Here is a 25,665-nt window from a genome sequence, read left to right on the forward strand (position 1 = left end):
TTTTAGTATACACTCTAACAGGTATATATGTTATAGAAGTCAATCTATCTATTTTTTCTTCATGGGTATTAGATACCGGGTGTGCATCTCATATTTGTACTAATGTGCAAGGACTGAGAAATAGTAGAGCATTGACAAAGGGCGAAGTGAACCTACGAGTAAGTAATGATGCAAGAGTTGCTGCTGTCGTTGTAGGAATATATTCCTTATCTTTTCCAACTGGGCTTGTTTTAGAACTAGAAGAGTGTTGTTATGTGTCTGCTTTAACCAAAAACATAATCTCCATTTCTTGTTTAGAAAAGAAGGGATTTTCATTTATAATAAAGGATAAATGTTGTTCTGTTTATTTAAATGACATGTTTTATTATAGTGCACCTCTGCTAAATGGACTATGTGTTCTAGATTTTGAAAACTCAATCTATAACATAAATACTAAACAGTTCAAGTCTAATGATTTGAACTAAACATATATCTGACATTGTCGCTTTGGTCACATAAATGAGAGTTGCATATCCCAACTCCATAAGAATGGACTTTTGAACTCATTTGATTTTGAATCATATGAGGTATGCGAATCTTATCTTCAAGGCAAGATGACAAAGACTCCATTTAGTGGACATAGCGAAAGAACTAATGACTTGTTAGGACTCATACATACTGATGTATGCGACCCTTTCAAAATAGTAGCTAGAGGAGGCTATGATTACTTCATTACCTTTATAGATGATTTCAATAGGTACGACTACAAGTATCTGATGAGGCACAAGTCAGAATCCTTTGAAAAGTTCAAAAAATTTAAGAATGAAGTACAAAACCAACTTGAAAAGAGTATTAAGATGCTTCGATCAGATCGAGGTGGAGAATACCTTAGCCAAGAGTTTTATGACCATCTGGTTGAGTGTGGGATCATATCTCAACTCACTCTACCTGGAACACCACAATGGAATGATGTATCAAAAAAGAGAAATCATACTTTATTAGATATGGTATGATCAATGATGAGTCAAATAGATCTTTCTACTTACTTCTAGGGGCATACTCTAGAGACGGCTGCTTTCACACTTAATTGCGTTCCATCTAAGATCATCATAAAGACATCATATACAATGTAGACTGGGAAGAGTCCCAAGATGTCTTTCATGAAGATTTAGGGTTGTGATGCTTACGTTCAACGACAAGTCTCAGATAAACTAGGACCCAAATCAGACAAGTGCTACTTTATAGGATATCCCAAGGAAACAAAGGGATATTACTTCTATGATCTCACACAAGGTAAAGTGTTTTTTGCTAAAACTGGTGTCTTTCTAGAAAGAGAATTTCTTTTTAGAAAAACTAGTGAGAGTAAAGTCAATCTTGAAGAAATTCAAGATACACAAACTAGCACTGACACCTTGATGAAAATTAAACAGGTACCACAAGATGTTGTGGATCATGACTTTGTTACACCACAAGAAGTTGTGGAGCAACAACATATTCAAGTAGCACAAGCTCTACATAGATCTGATAGGACCCATCGTCAACCTGAGAGATATTCTTTTCTCTTGTCTGATCATGGTGACACTATAACAAAAACCCTCATAGACATCGGTTTTCCACCGGTGTCTATTACATTTTCGACCGATGTCTATGAAGCCGATGTAAAAGGTCTGTCATTTTAGACATCGGGTTAAAACTGGTGTAGTATCACTTAACGACACCGGTGTTCGAATCGGTTATTAACCGGTGTAGTATCACTTAACGACACCGTTTCATCAACGGTGTAAAATTGATGTAATATTATATGTTAATAACACCAGTTTTGGCAGCGGTATACGACCGATGTAATATTAGTTAATAACATCGGTTTTGCAGCAGTGGAAAATCGATGTAATATCATTATTTTTTAACAGCACAAATTTGATTTCCGAAACCGACAGTAACAAAAAAAATACACAAATTGCACAAATATTCTTCATTCAACAGTATCCATAAAATACACAAATATTCACAAATTACATAAATAATCTTCTTACAACAGTATCCATAAAATACACAAACATTCTTTTTACATCAAAAGCTAATAGATATCAGAATCAAGGTAGAACATTCTTTTAACAACACATCAAGGTAGAACCGCACTTCAAATGTAATCTAGCATGCATTCAGCCCACTCAAACCGCACTTCATCAATTTCAACTCTGGAGTACTTGAGATTTGTAAACTGTAAAAACACATAAATAATATATTAGTAAATCAAGACCAAAAATCATAGTTGAAAAAGCAGTAAGAGCACCAGGTAACAAGATGAATAATTGGAATGCTTAAAAAGAGAAACGTTCATCAATTATCTCAACCACAAATAAATAGAAAGAAGAATCATAGATGTAAGATACTGATATAGTCCAACACCGACACAAATTCAAAGAAGAAATTACCTATCTTTGTAAGATGAAGCCAAATTTGCATGGGCTTCTGGCATAGTTGGTCTGATATTCACAGCACGTATATAATCCTGAATTGCTTCAGTAACTCTACCAATCTCCTTAAATGTGTTCCCTCTATTGACAAGACCATCAGCAGCAGTCTGCGAAGAACTTCATTGTAATAGGCTATCGATTCTGCATAATTTCCCTGGTGTAATACAAGAGAACTATCAATTTCCAACTAGGGGCAAAGACAGCAAAGAAGATGATAGAAAAATTATATGACTTTCTTCCATTAAATGAGGCAATATGTAGTAACTCTCAAACTAGCAATGAAAAAGGCAGATATAGTACTCTACCTGTTGCTTGTATATAATAGCCAAGTTGTTGAAGGGCGCAGATATCCCTGTTGTAACTGCTAAAGTTGCCTTATAGAATGATGCAGCAACACTCATCATGTTGCTGCATGAAGAGAAGTTTCATTAAGGAACAAAAATAAATTATCCGCACAGTTGTCATCAAACATTTCTAAAGCTTACCAATCCATGTATATGTTGCCAAGGCTTGACAATGCTTGTGGATGGTTAGGTTGTAAAGCAAAGCATGACTTGGGAAAAATTATTAAAATGAAGTTATTTAACAAGGAAAAAAAACTTAAGAGAATAAAAATATCCAAATTAAAAAGTCACCCTATAATGTCCAGCGTCTTTGAGAGCATGTCCAGCGTCTTTGAGAGCATTCCCCTTTTAATGTGCAAGAAAGTCGATCATTAACTAACCTGGCTCACCATCAAGAAGGATACCACATTTTGACATATTAGACCATTATCAACTTACCAGATTATTGTAAGTTTCAATAAAGGTAGAATCACAGTTGATAGCTTGCTTGTAATGCAGAATTGCCATGTCAAGTTAACTTTGTTCATAATAGATGCCAGCAAGGTTTCCTGCGTCCAGATATCCCCAATGCATAGTTGACATAATAAACTCTCTTCAGAGCATAGTTTGCAGCAAAGTTATCCACAAAATCAAAAAGAGATTAACAGTCCAGTGGAAAAATAGGAGTTATTGAATCACGTAGCATATTCCAGTGAAAGTATTCTGCAACAGTAATGTTATGAAGAACCTGAAATAAATAGAAAATGATTAAGTGTTCACACAAACAAGAACTACACATAGTAAATAAACTTCTCTTCTTTTGTATGTAAGTCAACAACAAATCATCATGTACTTCAAAAATCTACAATATCCACAGTTAACAACAAATTAACCATGCTTTTTTAGCGCATAACTTGTGGCAGAGAACAATACCACACAGCATCCTACCAAAAACTATTATATGATTCCTCAAGTCAAAAATGTCACAATAGTTCATATTTATACTCTATCAACCTGCATCCACAAGACCTACTAAAACAATGAAGAATGGCAATCAACCATTTGTCTTCCAAAAAAGAAGCAACTCAATCAAGACTTCAAACATCGAGGCCTTGTTTAGACTCCAAACATCGTTAGCAGCTAACCGAATCACAACAATCAAAGCTAACTGAATCACAGCATTAATGCTAGTAGAACAATTATCAGCTGGTTCGCAGGAAGTGAAGGCTGTCGCAGCCCGTGAACTCCGATTAATGGAAAAAACTGAGAAGGAGAATAGGTCTTTCATTGCAGAGGGTGGAGCAATCCCAGCTCTCTACCGGCTTTTCCAGTCTACAAATCCAGTTGCTCAAGAGAATGCCCTGACTGCAATATTGAACATATCTATTCATGATGAAAACAAGAGAAAGATTATGGAGGAGAATGGTTGTTTGGAATTAATAGTATATGTTCTGAGATATGGGTTAACTACTGAGGCAAGGGAGAATGCAGCTACTACATTGTTCAGCCTCTCTGCTGTCCATGACTTCAAGAAGATGATTGTGGATGAGCATGGTGCTGTTGCAGCACTAGCTGATTTGCTGATGCAGGGAAGCCCGAGGGGAAAGAAAGATGCAGTGATGGCCTTGTTTAATCTTTCGACCCATCCTGAGAGCTGGTCCCAAATGTTGAATATGGGAGCAGTTTCAGCCCTGGTGGGAGCTTTGAGAGATGAAATTGTTGCTGAGGAGGCTATTGGAACTCTAACATTGCTTATGAGGCATCACATTCTGGCGCAGACAATTGCAAGTCAGGATACTGCAATCACAAATCTGGTAGGGTTAATGAAAACGGGCACCCCTAAGGCAAAGGAGAATGCAATTGCAGCTTTGCAAGAAATGTGCAGACGTGGAGGATTAAATGTGATACAGAATGTAGCTAAGATGTCGATGTTTAGTGGTTTAATTCAGACCATCTTGCTCTGACATTGTTTACCTGCATCAGTACTAAAAACTGATTCCACAGCACACCTTGTTCTAATAGTACATGATCTGCTCTCCAATTCTTCTCTTATATACTTATAATAAGCATCAACTTTGAGTCAAAAGTTTACAAAGAATGAGTTCAAACACTCGAGGAGAGGCAATACCTTGTCGACGTAGCACTGTGAACGTGACTTGATAGTGAGCCACTGTGGACGGCCGAATAGCTGAAATGTGAATGGAAGCATTAGAGAGATCAGAATAAGGGAGAAGGGAAATGGAGAAATAAGGATGCTAAGTTGAATAAGCTCTAGCAAACAACAAAACTTTTGACAACACAGAAGATACATCACTAAGCATGTAACATGCAACAACAAAAGAACAATCATTCCTAACCATTCCTCCATTTCATCGTACCTGAAACACCACAAGTATCACAAATGAACAATCCACAACAACAAAAGATTTTTTTGTTTGTTTGTTTAGAATTGAGGCATCAATGGTGGTTGCCTCACATGTGGTATCCATGTTTGGAGAGGTTCATGGTTGGAGAAGTGAAGGTCTCTGTGAGCAGCATGCCTGCGCCTGCTGCATTGACATTAGGGTACACGTAGCTTACTTTGTCCCGAGCAGATGCCATGAACAGGAATGCCGCATGGCCAAGTCCAGCAAGCTTGGTCGACAAGATCAAATCATAGTATCAATTCTGTCAACAAATTCGTAAAAAGCTAGTGAGATTTCTGCTGTCATTCCATTTCAAGGATCATGTGTTTTTCCCCCTTTCATTTGTACCTTTAACAGACCGATCATGTTGACGTACTCCGCCGGCTCTGGGAAATCTTCGTCAGGGTCATACACATTCGCCCACCTCACATTCTTGTTCACCTCGTACACCTGCTTCCCCCTGGGCAAGGCAACGACATCGATCTGCATGCCGGGGTACCTATCCTTGATGAGCTGGATCACGGGGAAGAAGAGGAGGTTCTCGTAGACTCCACCAAAGATTACGCAGCAGCAGAGGCGCACGTCGCCGCGGACCTTGGAGACGAGCGAGGCGAGCTCGACGTTGAATCCCATGGGAAACTTGAGGAAGCCGTAGGGGTTGGAGGGGTTGTCGGGAGGGCGAGGGTCCTCCTCCTGCTTTTCGTCGGCGAAGAGGGATCTGTACTCGATGTCGGGGTCCTCTCCGCAGTCGAAGGGGTCGAGCCAAGGGTTCTTCTTCTTCTTCACGGCGGTGGTGATGAATCGGAGCCGTCCTCGCTGAGGATGGTACGCCAAGGAAGAGGATAGGGCATGGGTGTGGATTGGGGAAGGGAATGTGTGGGAGATGGGGAAGGAAAAGCTACAGAATGAGAAGAAGGTCTCCTCTTCTCACCCAAAGAGAGGAGTTGGAGGAGATGCGGTGTGGTTGGATGGAGAAGGAAGGGGCGTCGATCTAGGAAGGGGAAGAGGGAGATGAGGTTGAGAGAGATGGTCAAGTTTAGGCTTAGGTTTAGGCTGAGAGAGATGGTCGGAGGAAGGGGCGCGATATAGGTTTAGGTTTGGAGGGAACTTTGTGTAGTGTTGTAAATTTTGGCTAGTGGAAAAATTAAAATATTTTATTTTGGTTCATTAACACCGGATTTTAAAACCCGCTGTTAAAACTGGTGTCTATTAACGGAAAAAAAGGCGCTCATAGACATCGGCTAAAAAACCGATGTGTATGAACGAAAATCTGCGCTCATAGACACTGATTTTTGGAAAAACCGATGTAAAATATTCAAAGACATCGGTTTTTGCTTAAAACTGTTGTTGTTCCACCGATGTCTATAAGAGTTTTTCTTGTAGTGTGATGTAGTGCTTATTAGTCTCAATGAGCCTACATCTTATCAGGATGTTGTACGGGGCCCAGATTCTGAGAAATGGATAGATACCATGAGATCCGAAATGGAATCCATGTACACTGAACAAGTATGGACTTTGGTTGATCCACCTGAAGGGATCAAACTCATTGGGTGTAAGTGGGGTATTCAAACTGAAGACTGACATGGATGGTCTTTTGCATACCTATAAAGGTAGATTGGTGGCTAAAGGATTCAAGCAGATTCATGGTATAGACTATGATGAAATCTTTTCACCAGTTGCGATGCTTAAATCTATTCGGATCATTCTTGCTATTGTCGCTTACTATGATTATGAGATCTAGCAGATGGATGTCAAAATTGCATTTCTTAACGAAAATCTACTCGAGGATGTGTACATGACACAACCTGAGGGTTTTGTCATTCTAGAGCATGTTGGAAAGGTATGTAAGTTACAACGATCCATTTATGGATTAAATCAAGCTTCTAGAAGCTGGAATCTTCAATTCGATGATGTAATCAAAGCGTTTGGTTTCATCAAGAATGAAGATGAATCTTGTGTCTACAAGAGGGTTAGTGGGAGCACAGTCATCTTTCTCATATTGTATGTAGATGACATACTTCTCATTGGAAATGATATCCCTACTCTTAAGTCAATAAAGACTTGGCTTGAGAATTATTTCTCAATGAAGGACTTAGGTGAAGCAGTCTACATTTTAGGCATCAAGATCTATAGAGATAGATCTAAACGATTGCTTGGTCTAAGTCAGAGTACATATATTGACAAGGTGCTTAAACGTTTTGTCATGCAGAATTCCAAGAAGAGATTCCTGCCGATGTCACATGGCATGAGTCTTTCGAAGACTCAATGCCCCTCTTCTAAGGAATAAATGAACTGCATGGATTAGATTCCTTATGCATCTGCTATAGGGTCTATCATATACACCATGCTTTGTACTCGCCTAGATGTCTCGTATGCATTAAGCATGACGAGCAGATACTAGTTAGATCTAGGTGAAGATTATTAGACAGCAGTCAAGAATATTCTTAAGTACTTGAGAAGAACTTAAGATTATTTCTTGATTTTTGGAGATGATGAAGAGCTTGTTGTGAAGGGTCACATCGATGCTAGCTTCCAAACTGACAAGGATAATTCCAGATCACAATCAGGGTATGTATTTTGCTTAAATGGTGGTGTTGTGAGCTGGAAGAGTTCAAAGCAGGACACAATCATTGATTCTACAATAGAGGCCGACTACATTGCTACTTCAGATGCAACAAAGGAGGCAGTTTGGATTAGGAAATTTATTGCAGAGCTTGGTGTTATTCCTAATATAGCAAACCCAATAGACCTCTATTGTGATAATAATAGGGCTATTGCGCAAGCTAAAGAACCTCGCTCTCATCAGTAATCCAAACACATACTACGGTGATTCCATCTCATTCAAGAGATCATTGATAGAGGAGATGTGAGGATATGAAGAGTATCGACCGATGCTAACATTGCAGATCCTTTGACCAAGGCTTTGGCACAGAGGAAGCATGATGGTCACACTAGGTCACTAGGTATTAGATGTTTCAATGATTGACACTAGTGCTAATGGAAAGTTGTTAGTATCAACCCTAAAAGCCAATTATAAGATGATTGACAAGGGTACTTTTTGTATCATATTTCATTAGTTAATAAAAGGCAAAGTTTGTTATTATATTTATTTCAGTTCAGTGCCGAATGAATAAGTGTAATAATGTCATAGGGTAGTAGGTTATAATCTACAACATATCAATTGGTTGAATTGATAGTGAGATATGTAAATATATATAGAACACTACTCTAAACTATTCTTAGTCAAGCATTAATATACAAGGACAATATTAATACGCTGAGACTAGCATGTAGGTCAACGGATGACTTAATCTCACAAGTCATGGATATGAGATATCAGGTTGACACATGGGTATATATTAGAAAATAAATACTAAATGACCCGCCATGAGAATGTTTCATGGATCGTTATATGAATGTCATAAACATTCTCATGTGACTATTGGTATGAATAGTCCTTAGACCTGAAATCACTACGGTTCCCTACATAAGGAGTTATGTACTTTGGTATCGGTAAATGTCACCTGTAACAAGGTAGACTATAAAGTTGATCACTAGGTATGCAATGAGTTATGCAGAGGGATGTAAGTGATGTAGATGGGATCTATCCCTTCCATATAACGAAAGCGATATCTATGGGCCCCTTGATTAGTAGGATATAAGAAAGCATGCCCATGCTCAAATGAGTTAATATGTGATATTGAGCATATTTGTTTTAGTGTGTCCACTTAGAGATCAAGAAATACAAAGATTGATAAGAGGATGACACGATCTATGCCTCATTGATTAATCTAGATATCAAGGATAGAAGAACCAAGTCATACAAGATAATAGCCACGGAAAGGTTAAGTATGATCTCGACATTCTTGTCACTTGGGTAGCAATGATACCTTACTAGATATCACTCATTGCTTATGTATCTCATATAGTTTAAAGACATTGCCAACATTACGAGAACCTATTGGGTCACACACAAAGAACATATTGATTTGGAGATAGGTTCATTTTAGTTTGACTAAAATGTGATGAACCATTGGATGAGATTATTTTAGTGATTGACACTTGAGCTAGTGAGAGATTGTTAGTATTATCTCTAAGAGTCAATTATGAGATGATTGATACATTCGGATTAGAATCATTGAGTTTGACTCAAGTGAATCCAACCATATGGATTCAATCTAATCCGAATTAGACTTGAGTTAGACTCAAGTAAATTCATTCACTAAAGAGCATTAATGGAGATTAATGAAACATTAGAAGAGTTAATTTCAAAATTCATTCAATTTTAAAAATTGAATTCAAAAATAAAGAGTTCAAAAATAACCTTAATGGAGTGTTAATGCTTATTAAGCCTCATTAAGTGAATTAATGCTCATTAAATAATTTCATTGGATGATGTAAAAAAACATTTTTTTCTCTTATTTTTGAGTGTGAATTCATTCTTCTTCTTCTCCTCTCTTTCTTTGGCTGAAAATCTCAAAAGGTTGCTAGCACAACCTTGAGTGTTGGCCTTCTCCATTTCCTTGTGTTCGTGTGGATATCAAAAGAGGCACAGATACATGATCGTGCTGAGATCCTAGTTGTTGGGAGATTGAGTACACACATCAAAGGTATAACTCCCTATAATGTTAAAACTTAGTATATATTTTCTTCCTTCGCATGGATCTTCTGATAGGAACTAGATATTTTCTGCTGCGCTTTCTGCGTGTTTAACGCCCTAGTTCCTTACAAAATGTGGTATGGTATAACCTTTCTACCAAGTGTGCATGACTTGATGGTTCTAGAGGACCTAACACCAAGCTAAAATCTAGCTAGGTCTGGAGGACTTGATAGCCGATGTGAAAGCCCAAATAGGTCAAGGAGTGACCTGATATTTGGTGGAAAGTCTGACTGGGTCTGCAAGACTTGATAGTTGGCCGAAGTCTAATTGGATTTGTGGACCTGACAATTAACAGGAAGACTTGGTGGGTCAAAGGCAAGTCAAGCAATTTTGCATGGTAAGTAAGGTAAGTTATGTAAGTACCCCATTGTTATTTTGATGTGAACAATCAATTCAAGTTAGGTCCTATGTATTTGATCCTTATGTCTAAGTGTGCAGGAGCTTAGGAATATAAGAAGTTGAGTAAAAGATGCAACTAGTGAGAAGGATGGCACGAGAAGGGAGTCAACAGGCTCAGTGCATCCAAGGGACGAGATGCTGCGGAAGAATACGTTGCTAGACAAAAAGGAAGTGCGCTGTGTTTTTGAGGGACGAGAAGCCAGAGCGGAAGACTACTCAAGGAGAGAAGGCCAGAGTTGGGTTCAGGTCAACTCTGGAAGGCTAGAGGATCATCCAAGCGACCGGAGAAGAATGCAGCAATCGGAGAAGGCATCGGATGGTCAAGATTGATCCAAGCGCCCGAACAAGATGGTCTGAGCGCCCAGACCACTTTGGTGTAGAAAGGGCATCAGCAGCGGTCCGGGCACCCGAAGCGGGTACAGGTGCTTGGGAGTGGATAAATTCTTATCCCTTTCCTGTTGTGAATGGGATTGAGACGAATAGTTAGGCTACCAGCCGGGGGCGCCCGGATCATGCCACATCATCAAACGACCACTTCAACTAGTGAGCCTATAAAAGGAGCCTTAGTGCTCTTCATTCAGCACAACACTCTCTATACTTCAAATTTCAATTTTATTTTTAATTTTTATGCTTCCAACGCTTGTAAGAGGCTTCTCCACCTATGACGAAAGGAGAATTTTATTAGTGCTTTCAACGTCTTAGATTAACAACATATTCCGTTGTAATTAAGTAAAAATTATTAGCCTCTTTTAATTTATGCAATATAGTTTTTGTTCATTAAAGTATTTGTCCTAATTAAAGTTGAAATTCTCGAGAAGGGTATTCTTATCTTTTCAAAGCAATTCACCCCTCTCTTATCGGTCGCACGAGACTTACAATTGGTATCAGACCAAGGATGTTTCAAAAGCACTAACCGCCGACTAAAGCAAAGAAATTGATGGTCAGACCAAGCCTCAACCCGCCAAACTTTGAGGGGGAGTTCGCGCACTGGAAACACCGAATGGAGATATTTCTAAGAACAGATTTCGAGATTCTTTTAATAATAAAGTATGATTTTGTAGTTCCTAAGGATCAACAAGGAGAAGAGAAAGAAGGAAATCAATGGATGAAGAAGGAAAAAAGTGACTTTGTAGCCAACAGCAGAGTGGAATACCAATTGCTAAATGTATTACCACCTCAAGAAGTCAACCTTATCAGAAGTTACACCTCGGCCAAAGAACTCTGGGAGAAATTCCTGGAGCTCCATGAAGGCACATCCGAAGCAAAGTTTGCACGACGGGATATTCTTTAAAGTAAGCTAGCAAACCCCTGCTTAGAAAAAGGTGAGACGTGATAGATCGATTTAAGCGATAGAGGGGGGGATGAATATCACTCGTTTAAAAACTATTCTTTTAATATTTTGAAACCAAAGTCGTGCAACGGAAATAAGAAAAGAGACAAGGTATTTTACTTCGTTCAGAGCCTAACTCGACTCCTACTCGAAGGCCCGCGGTCCTTGACCGCACCGATGGGTAAAACACTAAAGCCCTTCTTTCCGAAATCCTCAGAAAGAAGTGGATCGTACAGATACAAAGATATTTAAGATAGTAACACTCCTACTATCTTAAATGAATTTAAGTGCAATACAAAAGTAAAAGATACCGACAATATATTTGAAAGTCGAAGCTTGGTCGGCACTATCGGAATGACTCGTAGAGTTGATGAAGCACGAGCAGCTTGCAGAATAGAACTTGAGTTAATCAGAAAATCTTATTTTGTAGCCTCTGACTTCGAGCACTTTTTATAAGTTCCTTGAGCGTTAGGTTAACCGATCCCTCTGTTCGGTCGACAGAACCCAGCACGATTCCTTCCTCGCCAAAAACAGAAGCTGGCTCGATCTTTTGTAGTAAATGCTCATAAATGGTTCGGTCGACCGAACAGTCTATTTCCCTGTTCGTCAAAATCAACCGAGATCTTCATTAATGCTGCAATTAATTCTGATTGATCGGTCGACCGGTCCTCCAGTTCGGTCGACCGATAAGCCCTTTTTCCCTTTTCTGTTGATCGTTGCTGATGAGTTGTCCAGTGCTGAGTCTCCATGGTTCGATCGACCGATCCTCTGGTTCGGTCGACCGATCAAGCTTTGACCGGACTGAACTCTGTTTTACCTGATCTGAATTGATCTCTGGTCTGAGTCAAGCTGGTTCGGTCGATCGATCCTCCTGTTCGGTCGACCGATCAGGCCAAACTTGCAAAACAGAGTTAAACAATATTCCTACAAAACAAAAGTTAGAACAGTAATAATATATTATGGATGAGTAATATTAGACAGTAGAACTGTCTTGACCTCAACTTAGAAACCTTCCCGGTTTCTTCAGTTGGATCAGCGAACTTAGGTTGTTCCCTTCGAGAACTCGACCTCATTGTAGCTCCTCTAGTTGCTTACCTCAACTTACCTGCCAAATATAGTCCTCCAGACCTGTTTGGACTTTTGCCTGCTCAGTGTCTGATCGCCCGATCCACTAAGACTTTTCCTGCAATACTACATTAGCCAACTGTAATAATAGTAATACAAAATACAATGATAAACCTAATCCTAGATTTACCGAGATTCGCTGGTCCGATCCATCCGATCAACCTTGCTTGGAGTTCACTCCTCCAAGACTTCTCGTTACCTAAGGTTACCATCCCCTAGGATTTTCTCCACTTGGCTTCACTCACCAAGACTCAGTATTCAGCTACCCAGGGATCAAGTCCTCCAGACCTATCCACCTGGCTTCCACGATATACTGAGATTTCCCTTACCTAGCCTACAACTAGGACTCAGTATTCGGCTACCCAGGGATCAAGTCCTCTAGACCTATCCACCTGGCTTCCATGATATACCGAGATTTCCCTCCTTGCCTAGCCTCCAACTAGGACTTCCCTAGATCAAGCTTCATACTTAAACATACTTAAACATATTTGTCTGACATTAAAACCTTGGAGGTCGATTGCACCAACAATAGACGATGGCTCAACTACACGTGAAGATCAAGGAGTTGATCACCAGACTGATCAATCTCTGTGAAACGATAACCAACCTAGACTTGGTCCGCTACACGCTCAATGCCTTTCCCAGAACCCCAGAGTGGACCTTAATCATAGACGTCTACTACATCTTTAAGGACTTGGAGGTAAATACCTTAGAAGAACTTTTTTTCAACATTATAATTGCATGAATCTCAATGTGTAGGTACAAGAAATGAGTCAAGCCAGAATCTGGCATTGAGAGTCATCAAGAAAGATGAACTCGAGTCAGACTCAGACCTTGATGCAGACCAAGAAGCATTTATGGTAAGAAAATTTATTTATTTTTTAAATCTAACAAGTTTAAAGAAATGCAAACCAAGAAAAATCCAAGGAGCAAGCGAAAGATTCAATGCTACGATTGTCAGAAAGGACACATGAAGGATGACTACCCGGAGCTCAAGAAGGAGAAAGACAAAGGGCCAAAGAGAAACAAGCGCAAAAATGTCAAGGCCACTTGCGATGAAAGTTCATCATCTGAAGCCTATGTTGGACTAGCACTGATGGTTAGTCATGAAGAATCAAGCAACTCAGAAGCCAACATCAATGAAGGGGGGCTACATCTTATAAAAGCAACTGTGAAGAAGAAGAATTCAGCTTCATATCAGATTTGGCAGGTGATGTATGCCTTCTACCACCCGACTAGTTATATTATGGTATAAAATCAATGTCCAAATCTTTATGCAAACTTAAAATCAAGAATATAAACTTAAAAAAATATAATATAAATTTAAAAATAATTTTAGCTAAAGCATGTCCACTAGAAGAACTTGATAAAGTTAAAACTGAAAAAATGCAAAATTTAAAGAACAAATAGAAAATTTTAAAAATTTTGCATGTTCAAACTTTACTACTTCAAATTAAAGAAATTATCAAGAACTAAATTGATATTATAGATTCCATAAGTGACAAATCAGAAAAGTAACAAAAAAGTATATTCTAAGAAAATTTATGATTAATACAGTAGGTAGGAACCTATATTGGGTTCTAAAATCATACTTAGGTTAAATCTTTATGCATGTTTTAATTTAAATTTACTTTAATATTTTTGTTGCATACTTAAAATTATCTAACTCTTTCAAATGAATTGTTTTGTAACCTTTCTATTTGAAATTAATTAGATCTTGATTTTTTTCATGAAAAAATATTTTATTACTTATATGTAGGAAAAAGTTTAAAATTTTTTTATTGTTAAGGAATCTTCTACGAATATTTTATCAAAATTTTAATTTTTAATATTCAAAATTCTCAAAAAATCAATCTTCTAAAATATATTTGCTTTGAAGATATGCTTCTTATTTTACATACTCAAAAAAAATTATAAAATTTTTAGATCACAAAATCTATTTTTAAATATTTATTTTAGGAAATATATCTCTCTGTATAGAATAATTAATTATTACCTATATTAATTTTGTTTATCTATTAAAAAATTATCATAATTCTGGATTATTATGTTTAATAGTGACAAAAAATTTTAAAATTTTTCTATAAATAAGAATAATTTTAAAATTTTTTTTATAAAAACTAGTTTTTAAATTATAAAATTTTAATTTTTTAAAAAATTAATTTCTGTATTTTTTAAGTCTTAGTCACTATTTAGATAACCCTTAGAATATTTTTTCGATGTTCACCCCTATTTTAATGTGATCAATGGGGGAGAGAAAAGATTAAGTGTAGGGAGAGATATAATTTATTTTATATTAACGGTTTCAATTTGCATATTAAATGCTTAAATTTGCAAATGTATTTACTTTACTGTTTTTGTTAAACCCTAACTTAACTTAGATTGATTTACATCAAAAAGAAGAAAATTATAAGTATCCTATGGTACTTTTGATGTGATCAATCAAGTCAAGTTGGGTCCTGTATATTTGATCCTTATGTCTAAGTGTGCAGGAGCTTAGGAATATAAGAAGTCGAGTGGAAGACCCAGCTAGCGAAAAAGATGGCACGGGAAGAAATTCTACTTGCTCGATGTGTTAAAGGGATGAAATGTTGTGGAAGAGTACGCTGACAGACGAAAGGAAGCGCGCGATATTTTCGAGGGATGAGAAGCCAGAGCGGAAGACTGTTCGAGGAGAGAAGGTCAAAGTTGGGTTCTTGTGAGCTCAACTCTTGAAGGCCAGAGGATCACCCAAGCGACTGAAGAAGAAGACAACAACTGGAGAAGGCGTTAGATGGTCAACACATGGTTGACCGATCCAGGTGCCTAGACCAATTGGTTAGGGCTCCCGGACCATCCGGGCACTCGGACAAGATGGTCTGGGCGCCTAGACCACTTTGGTGCCTAAAGGGCGTCAGCAACGGTCCGAGCGCCTGAGAGTGGATAAATTCTTATCCGTTTCTAGTTACGAAGCGGATTGAGACGGACAGTTAGGCGACCTGCTGGGGCCACCTAGATTGGGTCCGAGCATCCAGATTATGCCACATCATCAAACAATCACATCGACCAGTGAGCCTATAAAAGAAGCCCTGGTGCTCTTCATTCAACACAACATTTTATGTACTTCGAATTTCAATTTTGTTTTCAAGTTTTATGCTTCCAACGCTTATAAAAGGCTTCTCTGCCTATGACTAAAGGAGAATTTTACAAGTGCTTTCAATGTCTTGGATTAACAGCCTCCCCAGTTGTAATCAAGTAAAAATTGGTAGCCTATTTTAATTTATGTAATATAGTTTTTGTTTATTAAAGTGTTTGTCCTAATTAAAGTCAAAATTCTTGAGATGTGTATTCTTATCTTTTCAGAGTAATTCACCCCTTCTTGCCGGCCACATGGGACCTACAAGTTATTAGAAGAGAGTGTTCTAGTGAAGACGAGTCCCAATTAGGGACTTTAACGCATGTCCAGTTTAGGCCCATTTTGGAAACCTAGACTAAGACCATGACTAGATCATGGTCTTGGAAAAATAGAATCTAATTAATAAATGCTTATAAAATTGTACTAACTTTAGTTTACATGTTAAATATTTTTCTGTTAGTCTTACATATTTTTGCAAGAGAAAAAACTAAGTTAAGCCTTAGATGAATAGTGTCTGAAGCACCTCGGAGGGTCATGGGAAGCTCTCTCACACGAATAAAATTGAAGGATAAGTTCTCGCAACGGGGAGACACCCTGGAGAGCGCTAGAGGCGCCTCAAAATGCTTCAGAGGTGCCTCGAAGAGCATGGAAGGAACCCTCAAGCATATAGAAACTGTAGTAAGCTGAGTTTATCGAGACTGAAGTTTTTGAGATCATATTTACTATTGGAGGCACCCTCATTAGCCTTAGAGGCACCCTCAATAGTCAATAAAAGAGCAGTTTCAACCAGAACTCATTCACAACTTCTATAAACAATCTTTCAAGTTTCCAGCTGGTCCGACTTCATCCTCCCGCTGTGCTGCAATGCTACTATACCCTACTTCTGTTGAGAAGTTGTTTAAAACCGAGCTCCGATAATCTTCAAGTGTTGGGTAACAAAACTTTTAATTAAGTGTTTAACTACTGCATAAAGGAAAGTATAGATTGTTACACTTGTCCTCAGTTTATTATTGTACTCAAATCCTCCTTTTGGGGGTTCCAAAAGAGGATTTTAGTATATTGACCATCGATACTATCAGAGGGATCAAGAGTCTTGGAGTAGGAGTCACCGAAGGCTCCAAACCAAGTAACTCCTTGAGTTCTTGTGTTTGTGTCTTTATTTCTTAATTTTAATCTGCTAGGTACTCATTTTCAAAAATTGAAAAAGACAAGTTATTTAAAACCACGTGATTTAACCCCCCCCCCCCCCTCTCTCCTCATATACGTAATGATCCTATAAGTGATATCAGAGCCCTGTTAGCTCTGAATTGATTCGGAGCAAGGGGTTTATTTTATATTTTTTTCGCTATACTTTTTTAGTTTTAAGTTTTTTTTAATCAATATGAACTAGTATAGTTACCTCTGTAAATAAGTTTTTCTTTGTGATTTCCTCGAATTGCTCAAAATTGGTGCAACGCCGCTCAAGCTTTATTTTCTTCTTCTTTTCACACTACTTACCCTAAGACCAAGTCTTGGTATCTATTTAGTTCTTCCTATTTCAATAGTCACATGGCTCAAACCGAAGGATACATCACTGATCACCCCCCGCTCTTCAACAAGGATGACTTTTCATACTAGAAGAAAAGGATGGAGGTGTACCTCAAGACTGATATTGACCACCTCAAGACTGATATTGATCAGTGGTTCTCCATTTGACGATGAAACAAGTCTCCAATAGACGAAGCTACAAAGTACCTCTCAACCCCAAAAATTAGAACCCAGAGATAAAGAAATGGTGCAAATTGAGTCCAAATCTGTAAGCACCCTTCAATGCGGACTGACCAAGGAAGAACTTAACTAGGTCGAACCATACGAGAACGCCAAGGAACTCTAGAAAAGACTGATCGAGTTGCACGAAGGCACAAGCGATGCAAAGGTAACGTAACTTGACCTTTTCCTAAATAGTTTATTTAAAATTAAGATGCAAGACGGAGAGACGGCGAACCAACTACACGCGAGAATCAAGGACATCCTCAAGGGACTCCACATGATCGACCACTAGATAGAGAACCGAGATATCATAAGGTATGCCCTAAATTTGTTTTCTTGAAATGCATTATGGGCATCCATTGTGGATGCCTATAAAATTTCGAGAAATCTTCTAAATTAAAGTTAAACGAACTATTTTGCAAATTAGAATTACATGGGCAAACTAACTCCATGTAAGCTGAGAAAGGTATTGCTTTCCATGCAAGTCCCCCTAAAGAAACAAAGTCTAGAACCAAACCTAAACCAGAAACTAAGTATTACTCAAACTCAGATGATGAAGAACACCTAGTGAACTTGGTAAGAAAAATATTCACTAAGAGAAAGAAGGACTTGTTGGATCGAGACATGCTAGAGGGGGGTGAATAGTACTCATGGATTTTTTCCTTTTTTTGTAAAGTACATAATTAAATGTAACGGAAAATAGAAAACACAATCGCAAACACAAGTAGGATTTACTTGAGTCGGAGCCTATGACGACTTCTACTCCAAGTCCCATGATCGTTGATCGCTTTCGTTAGGCAATCACTATAGTATCAGAAAATCTTTTACAAGTATTGATTACAAAGGTGAAAATTACAAGTATTGCATGAAATGAAAATAGTTATCGACGACTTGGAGAAAACAATCTTCTAGCTTGATCGTCGTCGGAGTAGCATTTAGACATTTCCGAGTGAGCACAAGAGCTCAATTTATTCTGAAAGAATGTTTATCAAACCACCTGGTCGAGCCCTCCTTTTATAGCCAAGCTAGACCTGATCTAGATCCACTGATCTAAGGATCAAGTTTGACTTGACGTCGATTAGTCGATCGATCCTCCCTTATTGGTCGACCGAACCTGCTAAACCCGCTCGACTTTTTTGTCCAGATGCTACTGCTCGAATAAGATTCTTCGTTCGGTCGACCAATCCCGCTATTCGATCGACCGATCCGTCGATGATCCCTGGCATATTTGATCCAATCAACCTGCTATTTATCCACCATTCGGTCAACTGAACCTCCCTGTTCGGTCGACCGATCCCTCAGTCAAAACCTTCCCACAAGATGCAATCTGATATAATCTCTGGGGTTCAGTCGGCTGATCCAGAGGTTCGGTTGATCGATCAAGCCTATAAAATACTAGTTTCCTGTAAAACAAAGTTATAATGATAGGCATATATGAAGTAAATAAGTTTTGACAGTCTTCGGACTATCCAGTTCTAACTTTCGGATTTCCCAAAAATCCTAGGTTTAACCAACACCTACTGCTCCCTCTTCAGGGAACACGCCCTCACCTACTTCTCTCAGAAGAAATTACCTTTTGCTAGATTGGTCCTCTAGATCGTCTGAACTTTTGCTCAGCATCCAAGACTTCAGGACTTCATGCTAAACGTCCGCTCCATGACCCGTCCAGACTTTCACCTGGTTCGCGACCCCCAGGATTTTCACCTAGAGTCCTCAACTCTAGGATTTCACCCAAGTCCTCGACCCGCCAAGACTTCGCCCAGTCTCCCGGATCAGGACTTCGTTGACCTAGAGTTATCACCCCCTAGGACCTAGGGTTACTTCCCCCTAGGGTTTTCCACCTGCCTAGAATCCACTAGGACTTTTGCCTAAGAATACTTAGGACTTTCCTGCAAGCTCAATCACACTTGTTAGACAACAAGTAACATTAACTTTGATCCCTTTGTCATTATCAAAATACAGGTTCGATTGGTTGGTGCTCCATACACCAATAGGACTTTACTAAGAAGGATCTGCAGAAGATAAAGTCGACCTCCAATAGCAACAAACCTAACGTCATATGATATGGGTGTAACAAGAAAAGATACTACAAGAACGAGTGTTTGAAGCTGATAGAGGACAAACCCAAGACAACTAAAAGAAAAAAGGTGTTAAAGGCAACTTGGGATGAATTCTCTTTCGAAGAATCGAATGCCAAAGAACCAAAGAAGAAGAATTACCTCGCGTTGATGACATCTAGACCAAAATTAGAAAGTGAAGAGGATCAAGACGACGAGTCCGAATACGAGTCAAGTCATGAGTCTGTACTCATTTCCAAAGGTCCCAATTGTTGGTGCAATATTCCCTAGGTCAAGGTTGACCTGATTGACTAAGCTTGAATTGGTTCAAGCTCGAGTCTTGATGTTCGGTTTCGATGTTTGACAATACATGGAGACAAGACATGGAGAAGATTGTGAAGAAGAGTCAAGTAGGTCAAGGTTGACCAGATACTTGACTGGAAAATCCTGGTGACTGAAGCCAGGTGAAAGTCCTAACTGGAAGGTTAGGCAGAATAGGAAGTCCTGGTGAGTAAAGCTAGGCAGAAGGAAAGTCTTGGTGAGTGAAGCTAGGCAGTTGAGAAGTCCTAGTGAGTGAAGCTAGGCAGAAGAGAAATCCTGGTGAGTGAAAACAGGTGAAAGCCCTAGTGAGTGAAGCTAGGTAGGAGGGAAATCTTGGTGAGTGAAGCCAAGTGAAAGTCCTAGTGAGTGAAGCTAGGCAGGAGGAAGGTCCTGGTGAGTGAAGTCAGGCAGATGAGAAGTCCTATTGAGTGAAGCTAGGTAGAAGGGAAGTCCTGGTGAGTGAAGCTAGGCAGAAGGGAAGTCCTGGTGAGTGAAGCCAGGCACGGAAAAATCTAGATGGGTTAAGGTTGACCAGACATCTGGTGAAATTCCAAGTAGGTCAAAGGGATTGACCGGATACTTGGCACGAGAAGAGAAAGTCCAAGTGGGTCAAAGGGATTGACTAGGGGTGTAAATGAGTCAAGCCGCTCGTGAGCTATTCGAAGCTCGATTCGATAAAAGCTCGTTTGAGCTCGTTTAATGAGGCTCGTTAAGATAAACAAACCAAGCTCAAGCTTCATAATATTCGGCTCGTTAGCTCGTGAACATGTTCGTTAAGCTCATAAATCATTTTTTAAATAAAAAAATAATAGTTTTGATATTAAATTTATAGATTTTACACTTTACTTATGAAAAATATAGACAAATATAATAAATTTATTTATTAGAATAAAATTATAACTTTTAACAAGAATATTATACTTTTTTTAAAATATATAATTTAGTTTTTAATGAATATTTAAATTTATAATTTATATTTATTAAACTCGTTTAGGCTCGATAAAAGCTCGAATAAGCTCGTGAGCCATGAATATATTCGTTAAATAAAGCTCGAGCTCGGCTCGATTATAAACGAGTCAAACTCAAACATCCAAGAGTTCGGCTCGGCTCGGCTCGATTACACCCCTAGGATTGACCAGACACTTGGTGAGGGAGTCTTAGCAGATCAAGGGTGACCGGATGCTAGGCATGATGGGCCAACAAGTCATGGATGACCGAATGTTGGTCTAGGGGGCTTTGGACTTGATTTTGGGCGAAATCATGAGCTGGATCGATCAGCCGATCGATTGGCTCATGCCCAATCGATCAGCTGATCGATTGGCCGAGTCTTTGCGACAAGCCCCCTCCCAATCGATCAGTGGATCGATTGGGAGAATTGCGTGATCGCACAGAATAGCTCTGGATCGATCGGCCGATCGATCCAGAGCCTCCAATCGATCGGGTGATCGATTGGGAGGTTTTACTTTCGCGTGAAAAGGGATGGATCGATCAGTCAATCGGTCCAAAGCCTCCCTGATCCATTGGGAGCAATCCAATCGATTGGGATCCGACCGTTGGCGCAGGATATAGCTGTTGGCGTGCGTTCGTCTTCAGTAGAGCTCACAATTTTCATCTCAGATCTTCACAGCGCTTCCACAGCTTTTCGATAGAGTTCTCACCGCCAGTTCTTGAAGTTCTTGGAGGTTTTTCCAAGTCAAGAGGCGGATCTATAGCAAGAAGAAGAAAGCTAGGGTTAGGGTTTTCTTGTGCATACTTGTAAGCTTTTACTTATATTTTGTTTCCTTTCCCGTTCTTCTTGTAGTGTGAACTTGTAGGGTTTCTCCGCCTTCGGTAGTTACTGTAAAGGAGTGTTTTATTAGTGGAGGGTGCGTGAGTGTGTGGATCCTTGGATTAGTCACCTCTTCTTGAGGTGGATACCAAGTAAATCCCTAGTGTTAGCATTGTGTATTTGTTTCTTTGTATTTTCCGTTGCATTTCATCACAAGAAGCAAGCAACGACGAGCATGAGATCGTGCCGAGCTATTCACCCCCCCTTTCTAGCTACATTTCGGTCCCAACAAGTGGTATCAGAGTGAGGTCGCTCTTCACCGGAATCATCGCCGGAAGGGGCAACAAAGCTAGAGGGTGAAGAAGTTGAAGCAAATTCATCAAAGTCAAAGAATTCAAGAAGCTCAACTTCAAGATGGAATTCCGAGATGGACTCGAATTCGACACGAGGGTGCCTCCACCATTCACAATGATGAGCTTCGATCTTTGGAGATCAAGGATCAAAAATTTCTTGATGGTGGAGATAGAGCAATGGTTTGCTCTTATGGAAGGCTTCGAAGCTCCAACAACTTCAAAAGGCAAAATTCTCAATAGAAGCAAGTGGAGCCAAGAACAAATTCAAAGGAGCGAGGCCAATGATAAAGTTACCAAGCTTTTGGTCAATCTATTGCCTAGCCACATTCTGGAGCAAATTGGAGAATTCAAGGATGCCAAGGAGCTTTGGAGCAAATTGGCAATGATTCATGAGATCCCCTCCACTGTACCAGATCAAGAAGAATCCAAAGAGGGTGACTTATTGGATCAAAATCAAGAGGACTCCGAAGTTGAGAGATGCTCAACTTCCGAAGAAGAAGTCCAAGAAGCTCCATCCTCAAAGGAATACAATGAAAATGGCAAAGAGGGAGCATACTCTTTGTTTCATGTACAAGATGAAGATGAAGAAGCCTCCACCTCTAGGATTGAGAGGAAGCAATTTTCATTGACACCGGATCAAGAAGAAAAAGGAGTCTCCACATCCGGGTCAAAAGAAGAAGAGGATGAAGAAGCTTTCACCTCCACAAGTCAAGTCAAATCCATTGGAGTAGCACCACTATCAGAACAAGAGGAAGCTTCTACCTCCGGATCAAAAGGAGAAGATGCCATCCCTGCACATGAAGGTATAAATGTTTCAATTAGAAATAAAAATCATATTATATGTTTTGAGTGTAGGGAACATGGGCATTACAAGAGCAAATGCCCCAAGTTGGTCAAGAAGAAGGTCCAAGTGGCACCAAAGAGTAAGGAGAAGCCCAAAGAGACCGCTCCCGGAACAAAAAAGAGTAAAGAGCACATTGTGTGCTTCTCTTGCAATCAAAAGGGACACTATCGGAGTCAATGTCCCAAGGGGAAGAAAGCGGTCAAGGCTCAAGGAGGAAGCATGAGTCAAGGGGGAGTCTCCAAGGTAAAACGAAAGGTATCATTTATTGAGCCTACCCTTTTAAATAATGGTAAAAAGCATGCTAATTCCAATTTTTATCATTTTAATGCTATTTACCATAAAAATAGGGAGCATGATAGCCTTAAAGAACAACATATGGCTCTCCATGCTAAGACTACCACACCTAGGGTTAGGAAGGTAGGTAAAAGTTTAGGCAATAATGTAACGACTCGCCTTCTACTAACTAGGTTGTGAGGCCGATCATCACGTTATGCTGTGCTAACTGATCCATGACCATTATTAAATCTAGATGCGGAAGCTGTACTAATCAAAATTTTGCTAAACTATTGTCATTTCTTTATTCTACATGTGCTAAGGGGTGTCATCTAGAGTATACCTAGCATATACTACGTCCCCTATGGTCACGGAACTGAAATAAATGTTTTTCAACTGTTATCAGACCTCCCAATCGATCCATAGATCGATTGGAATAGTTGGATCGATCCAGTGATCGATTCAACCGGCTACTGTATGCGGGACATAGGTTGGATCGATCCAGCACGCTACTGTGCCCGGGACGATATTCTAGATCGATCGGCTGATCGATCCGGACTGGTCAATCGACCTAGTGATCTATCCCAGAGCCTCCTGTTCGCGACAAAGAGCGTCCGGATCGATCGGCTGATTGATCAAGAGGCCTACTGTTCGCGAGACGAATTGTCCAGTCGATCCTTCGATCGATTGGAAACCCTCGAATCGATCAGCTGATCGATTCAAGTTTCTGATTTCGTGCCAATTGTCTTATTTCAGCACTTGTTCGTGCCAAAACTACTTATAACATTTCTAAACTAAATGCCAAACATTCTAACATCACAAAAATAGTATTCTAAACATGATAGGATGCTTGATTAACTAATTCATAACATTTAACATGTTAAGGTGCAAAATAACAAAATGCTAAAAAGTTCTAGTGCTTAAACAAGCTTGCTGAAATTCCCTAAGATCTCTATTCCAAGTTCCATCCACACACATCTTCGTAGCATTGCCCTCTAGCCTCCACTAGTCCATCTTTCCTTTACCTTTATCTGCAGTATAAGGAAAAGAAAGTATCTGTAAGCTTTCGCTTAGTAAGAAACCATCTACCTCACTAAAACATGCAATCGATGCAAATCATGCTTTGAAAACATGCTATGTAAAACATGTACTGATTGAACTAAAACATGGCATGTTATCATACAATACATAGAAATCAAAAGCTAGTCATGGCATACTATCATCTAAAGCATGTGTAACGTGAACTGAACATAGAGCTATCATACATAATCATAAGAGTGAGCTGAGCTGAAGCATGAACTGAACTAAACTAAACTAAGCTAGTACTGAATTTAAACTGTATACACAACCGATTTGTGAGAGTTTAAAAACTATACATATAATAGATGAAAATATATAATCATGCTGCTAATGGGCCCGGCCACTGTACGTGCTATGCGCGCATCCCTAACTAGACCCGGGTTTGCAAGTCCCGAATTTAGTAGGGCTACTAGGTTATCTGAACCTAGGGACGACTGTGGGAGCCCAACCCAATGGATATCTAATCCAGTACAGTGCCACTGAAAAGTAAAATACTGAACATAAGCTAATAAATTCTTGTCTTGCTTTTACTAGGTTGTCTAAACCTAGAACTAGGTTATCTAAACCTAGAGGCGACTGTGGGAGCCCACCCATTGGACATCTAGTCCTGTAAAAGCTGGAGCAAGGCTAAATAAGCTGTAAAATGCTTCTATTGCATTTATCTAAGTTACTAAAATGCCTAAGTTGCATTTTTCTGTGCTAAACATTTAATCGAACACTTGGTATGCGCTAATTCGCATCCTTTGTGTCGATAGTCTACATATTACTAAACTAAGACCTGGAATTCACACGAAAGCTACTTATACTGCAGGTGAGGGGTTTCTTACCTCCTGTTTGGATTTTCTTACGATTCTAATCGCTAGATTTCCGGAGGAGACGATCCTTTCGACGATCTTCTCGCATCTATGCGTTCCTCTCGCGGAGGGGAGTGTCCTCGTGTCGAAGTCATCACTGGAAAGTGCCCTTGGGCGGAACCCTAGCCTTCCTTGTGGTTGGCGCTGAGAGAGGAAGAAAAGAGAGGTGGGCGGCGGTGAGGTTTTGAGGAGAGGAAAAATCACGATCCAAATAACCCTTCACTTAATTATTTCTTATTTATATTAAGTGATCTAATTCGCCCCAACTCCAACTTAAATAAAATTGATTCCCTTTCCTTTCAGCACGGCCCTGCTGGGTTCACTTGGTTACCATGGTTCACCATAAGTCATAAGACCCAATAGATCTCGGGCTCAATTCCCGCGTAAGCTATTTTACGGTCCTATTTATTTTTGCTACTTTCGCTACTCTAAAAATTTTGTAAAAATATCCTAAAATTCCAGAAAAATCATAGAATATTTCTAAAATAGTTTTGAGAATTTTCAGGCATTACAAATAACACTAAGGACCATAGTTACAAGCCTAAAAATAAAA

The 25,665-nt window shown here is 39.3% G+C and overlaps 1 protein-coding gene and 1 pseudogene across 1 annotated transcript; one reads left to right on the forward strand and one right to left on the reverse strand.

The window, feature by feature from the left end:
* Positions 1–3,963: 3,963 nt before the first annotated feature.
* LOC122050711 (U-box domain-containing protein 4-like) lies at positions 3,964–4,743 on the forward strand. Its single transcript, XM_042611597.1, has one exon. It carries the CDS (start codon positions 3,964–3,966, stop codon positions 4,741–4,743), a length of 780 nt encoding a protein of 259 aa, XP_042467531.1.
* Positions 4,744–4,859: 116 nt separating this feature from the next.
* LOC122050712 lies at positions 4,860–10,212 on the reverse strand (annotated as a pseudogene).
* Between the last annotated feature and the right edge of the window lie 15,453 nt (positions 10,213–25,665).

The sequence above is a fragment of the Zingiber officinale genome, chromosome 3A (genome assembly GCF_018446385.1).
Source record: "Zingiber officinale cultivar Zhangliang chromosome 3A, Zo_v1.1, whole genome shotgun sequence".
Classification (NCBI taxonomy): Eukaryota; Viridiplantae; Streptophyta; class Magnoliopsida; order Zingiberales; family Zingiberaceae; genus Zingiber; species Zingiber officinale.